The 7,812-nt window shown below is 46.9% G+C and overlaps 1 protein-coding gene across 1 annotated transcript; it reads right to left on the bottom strand.

The window, feature by feature from the left end:
• Positions 1-1,567: 1,567 nt before the first annotated feature.
• LOC120997351 (barrier-to-autointegration factor-like protein) lies at positions 1,568-6,971 on the bottom strand. Its single transcript, XM_040427396.1, has 3 exons — positions 6,918-6,971; positions 2,479-2,609; positions 1,568-1,801 (listed from the first exon to the last, which is right to left on the bottom strand). Exons 2-3 carry the CDS (start codon positions 2,602-2,604, stop codon positions 1,652-1,654), a joined length of 276 nt encoding a protein of 91 aa, XP_040283330.1. The 5' UTR covers positions 2,605-2,609; positions 6,918-6,971; the 3' UTR covers positions 1,568-1,651.
• Positions 6,972-7,812: the final 841 nt, after the last annotated feature.

Genomic DNA, 7,812 nt, shown 5'->3' with positions numbered 1-7,812 from the left:
ATAACTGAAATAAAGTTTATATTTCAGTTGTTTATAACCGGGGGAGCAATTCCTCCGCATGTGATACGTTGCTAACGGCAATCCCCAGCAAAATTGCATACAATGTAGGATGTCGGCAGCGGACCACATGCACCACAATGGCATCCCACACAGATGGCATAATGTGTGGATGCAAATATAAGAATAGATAAATCACTGCGAAAGTTGCACCACAACTGACAACACTGGCTAAACCATCAAGCGGATGTTAAGAACTGAGACTTTAGCCAATGGATTCCAGTCAGGAACACATCGGAACCCTTTTGCACCACCACTTTATTTCAGTTATTTTTCTTGAATTGTTTAGAATGTGCCATTGGTACTGCTGGTAGCCTTCTGTTGCACCTGGTAGCCTGTGTCACGTGGCCTGTTACAGGTGGGGCTTACAGCCCTCTCTCTCCCACTGCCCGAGTGATCTCACTATGGAGGTATGTGGGAGTTTGGCTGTAAGTTGTATCTTAGCACCTCTCAGACTGTGTTCACACTCCGTAGGTAGTCTAGTGGTAGGAACCCATGCCACGCTGAGATACCTTGACGGTGGTGCAAAAGGGCTCTGATGTGTTCCTGACTGGAATACATTGGCTAAAGTCTCAGTTGTTAACATCAGCTTGAGGGGTTAGCCAGTGTTGTCAGTTGCATATCATTGTGGTGCACCTTTTGCAGCGATGTATTTTTACGGACTGTCCAGAAATTTCTGGATGGTTGGCAACCCTGGCTACAATGGCATTTTCTGCCTATGTTTCAAACCATACTTTATTAGCTTTAACTACATTTCCCACCCCCAGAAAATTAAAGGGGTTGTCCACTTTCACATTGATGACCTATCCTCAGGATTGGTCATCAATACCAGATAGACTGCCAGCACTCCCACCGATCAGCTGTTTCAAGAGAACACAGTGCTGCCTTCTCTTCACTGTTTACCTGCTCGCAGCCGAAATTGCAGCTTTGAGCAGGTGTAACAACTCCACCGTCCCATTCACTTCAATGGGATGACTCGTTCATATTCAAGTGAACAGTAGGTAACCGTCCCATTGAAGTGAATGGGATGGCAGAGCTGTAATTACACCTTCTCAAAACGGCAATGTTGACGGCAAGCAGGTAAACAGTGAACACAGCCCTAGTAAGAGCACTGCGTTCTCTTCAAAAAGCTGATCGGCGGGGTGCTAGCAGTTGAGCCCCAGCCGATCTGATATTGATGACCTCTCCTATAACTTGTATTGTTTATGGAAATTCCTGCTCTTTCTACGCTTAGGAGGCAGTGGGCAGTCCTATTAGTCATTGACCGTATTCTCTGTAAGATCATGCGTACAGACATAACTATCAATCCCTACGTAGGACCGCCCACAGGACAAGCCCAGAATGAGCAGAGATTTCAATCAATAAGTTAAAATTTATCTTTTTCCACATCACATCTGCTCAGCTCTGTACCATGGTGCTGGCAGATAGGCCTGTGTGTAGATTCCCAATGTAACAGATTCCCTTTTAGCAAACAAATGGCAACTTTAGAAGAAATCGCTTTTTAATTTTCCTTAGAAAAGAGTTGAACAGTTTAGGAGAGGTGATTATAATCAGCAGGTAAAAACTTCAGGACACAAGTGCATAGAAGAAAGCGTCACAGGAAAGATGAACACCATTCCTTCAGACAGGAAGAACACAGCTCTGCTTGTCGGGAATTGGCTCCACAGAAATCCTTTAGCCATTCTTTAAAGAGGTCGTCTGAATCTTTCTTTAGGATAAGAAACTGCCCCAGAAGCAAATAAGCCTGCAAAAAAATAAAGAAAAAGAACATCTTAGTAAGCTGAGCAAGTCATATCTTCCCACAACCATAAGTATATTTGGAATAACTGTACTATCCTGACTACACAGGTCGTTGCCCTGTCCTCTTGAGAGGGCTCACTACTGGGACTATTATGATCAGGACTAAGAAGTAGGCTGCATTCACGGTCTGTTTCTGATCCACATTTTTTGCGGGTCACACACGGACCCAATTCATTTCTATGGGACTGTTCCGGAAATTATATGTCCTATTCTTCATTTTACGCATAAGAATAGGCAATTCTAGAATAAGGCCAGCAGAGGGTACGGGATGCACATTGCCGGTATGTAATCTGCAGAGATGGCAAAACGGATAGAGTCGTGCGAATGTGTAGCCACAGACTGGCTGTCTAGCCCTGCACCAGATTTATCACAGAGGCTCAGGCTGGATGATGAATCTGGTGCAGGGATAACACTTTTCTCTGACTCTATACCAACTATTGGTTGGTTCATCTTAGCCCCCCCTCCCACTATAGCTAAGCCCCACCACTTTGTCGAGCATGTCAGAAATACTGTAGAAACTCTAGAAGCGACAAATTTTCCCATCTAGACAGATTTTTGGCGGACACATTAGTAAATCGGGGGCTGTTTTACTCTATTTAGTCTAAACCTTGTGTGCATTACCTTATCAAAGCCTTGCTCTTCCAATTTGCCACCAAGAACTTCTCCAATACCAGCCAAAGCTGTAATTGGCTTATCGCCCATAGGCTCAGAGACAAAGTCCCGATGCTTCTGTGATGTGTGAGACATCTTTTCTGCAAAAAAAGACAAGCGGCAACAAACATTAGATTTGCCAAAGCTAGACCTGACCTACCCAGACTATGGAGCACTAGTGGTGAATAGGCAAATCCTCGGTTGGGCCCTATTAACACATCCATAATATCTCCATGTAGGCTCCATTCGTGGTTCTGGCTAACAAGCACTGATGGAAATCACTGATCAAACACTGACCAAAACATTAAAGCGGTTCTCCAGGATCTACATATTGATGACCTATCCTCAGGATAAATCACAGAAAAAAATGCACCAAACGGATATGCCACTGACTATACTGTCTAGTCATAAATGCAGATATTAAAAGCTGAGACTTTTGCCAATATATTCCTGTCAGGAAAATATCGGAGCATGATGGGCTCCGATATTTTCCTGACAGGAATATATTGGCAAAAGTCTCAGCTTTTAATATCTGCATTTATGACTAGCCAGTATAGTCAGTGGCATATCCGTTTGGTGCATTTTTTTCTGTGATTTATATGATTATATTTTCATCCGCACAATGCTTCGGTTTGTGTAGGATGCCTTTGTGGTGCATGTGGACCGCGCCGACATCCTCCACCGTATGCATTTTTTTTGCTGGGGATAGTCGTTTGCTGCGGTCCACATGCGGTGGGGCTGCTCCCCCAATGAAAAACACGCTACAGTGTTTGGGGTTTGAGCAGTTCCCCCATATTTGCCACAATATTTCTGTGATTTTGTTCTATCCTCAGGATACAATTCACAGTATTGATTTATGATATATATGTTGTAGGAACAGTTCACCAATGAGATTGGAGGGGGGGGGGGGGGTCCAACTACCAGAATCCCCCCAATCAGCTGTCTGAGGAGGCCACAGAGCTCCCGTGAGCACCAGGGCTTCCTCGCAGCACCGTGCATTGTATAGCAGCTGCGCCTAGGCCATGAACATGACGTCACACGGCTGGGGAAGAGGCCTAAGCCCTCCTCTTCGTACATCTGATCGGTGGGGATCCAAGGAGTCAGCAGTAGAGCGTGATTACACAGCACGATCTGCTGCCGGCAAACAACCATTTTTGTGTTTCGCTCGTTCAATGGGTATTTGGCAGCATCTTATTGCTAACGAGCATTCCTGGCTCTGCCATGTGCCGGGGTCTCAGGGCAAGTGGCCTGATCTCAGAAGGGGCCCATCCATGAAGAGCAAAGAATGTATTATTAGGGCCCCCAACAGCATGTACAATAACATATCCAGTCACAGTATATACAATGAAATGACATTCTGTATATACAGGTAGGATGCAGACTGAGAGACTGCCGGGCCTGGTCTGAGAGCCATCAGAGAAGAGGGGGAAAAGAAGTTGCTGGGGGTGGGCATTCATTTCTAGTGACAATACTGATAATAACCCTTATAGATAAGCGGATAAGTGAATAAAAGTTACACGAACTCCCAGGCTATGCTGCAGTGGGCAGCCAGCACCCATGAACAGGCCATACACTGACATGGAAGCTTCATCCATTTGGCTTCACGCATGTATTTTGCAGTCCATGGTCAACATTTCGCGACCAAATATAGGACATGTTCTATCATCAGTAAGTCCGTTCCGCAAAAAAAGAATATGTTCAGAAAATGCGGACCAGGGACCCATTGCAGTCAATGCGTCTGTAATAAATGCTGACGGTACACAGACAGCATCAGTATTTTACAGATACAGTGGTGTGCATGAGGCCTTAGACCCCTTTCAGACGAGCTAGTGTCACTCGCAGCGCGAGTATGTAGTAGCACCCGTCCTGACTTCCCAGCACTGACAGGGTTGCATAGCAGTATATTGATTTATGATGCTATGTAACCCTTAGAGTTCTGGAATGTATTGGATAACACGGACAGTGTTAAAATATACCATCGGATTGGAGAAAACTCCGATCCGATGGTATAATAGGGACTCCTGACTTTATATTGAAAGTCAATGGGGGACGGATCCGTTTGCAATTGCACCATATTGTGTCAACGTCAAACGGATCCGTCCCCATTGACTTGCATTGTAATTCAGCACGGATCCGTTTGGCTCCGCACGGCCAGGCGGACAGCAAAACAACTTTTTTTTCATGTCCGTGGATCCTCCAAAAATCAAGGAAGACCCACGGACGAAAAAACGGTCACGGACCCCGTTTTTGCGGACCTTAAAAAAAAAACAGTCATGTGCATGAGGCCTTAGTCACCGCTCACTGACTGCCATAGTCTGATCTCAAATGAAGCCAAGCATTACTGACGCAGGCAGCACTTTGTGGTCCCAGCATCTCCCAGAGATTTTTGCTTCCCCCAGAAAAATCAGCTGCTCGGCACAAAGTCCCCTATCGTTAAGGGCTACAGGTTGAGCATTACACACAATCAGATGTGATCCTCCGCTCTGGACTTGCAGGAGCGCACGGCATTATCATGATTTATAATGCTATGTGTCTCTGCATGGCCTTTTTTCCACAGATTCATAGTGACATAAAGCTGTCAGTATGATTCTGTAGAAATAAGGTCAAGCAGAGACACATAGCATTATAAATCATGATAATGCCGTGCGCTCCTGCAAGTCCAGAGCGGAGGATCACACTCGCACACGGAGCGCGATTCCCGCAATGGACTCGCTCGTGTGAAACAGCCCTAAGGGTCCATTCAGTCGTCTGTGGTGTTTTGCAGTCCGCAAATTGTGGACACCGTACATCGCCAGCACTATATAGAGAATTCCTATTCTTGTGTCAAGAATAGGACATGCTTTATTTTTTCGCGGAGCCGCAAACCGGAAGTTCGGGACGCAGAACAGAAGTGGACAGCACACTTCAGTCCCCATTGAAAATGAATGGGTCTGCACCCGTTCCGCATAATTGCATAATGGATCCGTACGTCTGACGGGAGCCTTAGGCCTCTTTCCCACGAGCAAGTATTCCGCGCGGGTGCAATGCGAACGCATTGCACCCGCAATGAATCCTGACCCATTCATTTCAATGGGGCTGTGTACATGTGCGTTGGTTTTCACGCATCACTCGTGTTACGTGAAAATTGCAGCATGTTCTATATTCTGCGATTTTCACGCAGCCCTGGCCCCATAGAAGTGAAGGGGGCTTCAGTGAAAATCGCATCCGCATGCAAGTGTGGATGCGATGCGTTTTTCACGCATGGTTGCTAAGAGATGTTGTTTGTATACATTCAGTTTTTTATCACGCCCGTGCAAAAAGCATTAAATCGTATTGCACCCGCACGATAAAAACTGAACGCGATCGCAGATAAAGCTGAATGACTTTGCCTGCGAAATCGCGCATTTTTCACTGAACGCATCCAAACCTAATCCGGACATGCTTGTCTGCAAGGGGCCTAAGATCTCCCCCCTAAATAAGCGGTAGCACCTACCGATAGTACACCAAACGCCAAGGCCTTGTGCACACAGACATGCCTACTTTATTCCGCAGATAACTCCCATATCCATTCCTCTACTAGACCAGTGGAGGTCCTACCATTAGTCCCCACACAGATCATGAGAACATGGACCCCATACCCCTCAGAAACAAACGGAGCGGCAGGTCAGGCAAGCACACTACTACTCCCCTCATCTCTACGGGAATACCACAGACAGCGCTCCTATTTCCAGAACTCCCATTCCTGACCTGCCTCCGTGTTAATTTCAGGGGGCTCAGTCTCCATTCTCATGACCAGTTGGGGGGTCCCAGCAGTAGAACCCCCACTGATCTAATAGTTAAACTTACCTCCTATCTTTTGTATAGGTGATAACGTGTAACAATCGGAACACCTCTTCAACATGAGGAGCCCCTTAAAGGGTTTGTCCAACATACAAAAACCTCCCTGCCGCCCCTAAATCTGATAAACATATACTCCCCTGTTTTTCCCTCCAGCACCATAGCTGCAGTACGCCTCCTGGCACTCATATACACGGCTGCAGAGGTGATGTAGGGGTATACGGGTAGTCACTGGTCTCTGCAGTGTCACACCATATAACAAAGGCCAGTGATCTGCCCTATATACACTGCATCACCACCGCAGCAGATAGTAGGGCCATTGGGGATACTGTTGAATAACCTAGACAGCCCCTTAATATGGAGCAGGTATCAGGTAACCATTTACAATACATATGACTATGTGAAAACCATTACCAGGGACAGGTTTATCAGTGCAACCTTCCCTCACATGTAAATCAGCTCCACGGTAATCCCTACACCATGCAGGTACTAAGGGAATTACACCCACTGTCCAGCAGGGGGCAGTGGAATACACCTCCATGAATAATGGCAACCTGCCATTTACACAACAATAGCTCTGAGGCCTGTCATACCAAGTGTGGCGGCAGAAATACAGCAGCACGGGATACAGACACTTCTGCCCCAGATACCGGAAGCCGCCACGCGCAGGCGCCCTCCGTACTAAAACCACTGAGGCGGACCTCTACGCCGCGCCGCCTTTCGCTGTTATTTAAAGCTCTGCTGCTGACGTCACGTACAAATGAACCAATGGAACGCGAGTTTAAGAGTTGCGCGGGAAATCCGAGTGGCGGCTGGCTGTTCCTCCTCACAGAGGGTTGGAATAGGTTGTGAGGTGTGCGCTCATTAGACGTGTATGACCACAGAGCCGAGGAACATAACCTCTAATGTGTCAGGGCAGGGGATTGGTTTGCATGGAGTATATTTTTCTGTCATGTCTGTTCTCTATTTTCCTTCTAGAAATGAACTTTTCTGTGTAAAGTCACATTAACCTCAGTGTAGTGCAGCAAGGTTTGCAGTCAGTTCAGATTCCTGTCATCTCTAGTATTTTGACTCCTGCACAGCCAGAGGCCATTGAAAGGAAGTCCAAAAAGTACATAATAAAAGCACACTAAGGCTCCATTCACAGGTCCGTGGTGTGTTGCGGACCCGCCCCGCACCCCTATAGAAATGCTGGCATGTTCTATCTTTTGCGGAGCTGCGGACCCGAAGATCGGGGCCGCGCTCCGCAAATGCTGACAGCACACTGTGTGCTGTCCGCATCAATTCCGTCCCCATAGAAAATGAATGGGTCCGCACCCGTTCCGCAAAATTGCGGAACGGATGCGTACCCATTTGCGGACGTGTGAATGGAGCCTAAGGCTATGGATCTGCACAGACACATAAGCCACGGACTGGAAGATTAGGGGTGCGCTACGGAAATGCCAATGCAGAGAGCACATAGTGTGCTTTCCGCATCCATTCCGTCCC

Source organism: Bufo bufo, chromosome 4 (assembly GCF_905171765.1).
Source record: "Bufo bufo chromosome 4, aBufBuf1.1, whole genome shotgun sequence".
NCBI classification, from domain to species: Eukaryota; Metazoa; Chordata; class Amphibia; order Anura; family Bufonidae; genus Bufo; species Bufo bufo.
Note: the sequence above shows the minus strand (reverse complement) of the source record. Positions and strands in the feature narration are given on the sequence as shown.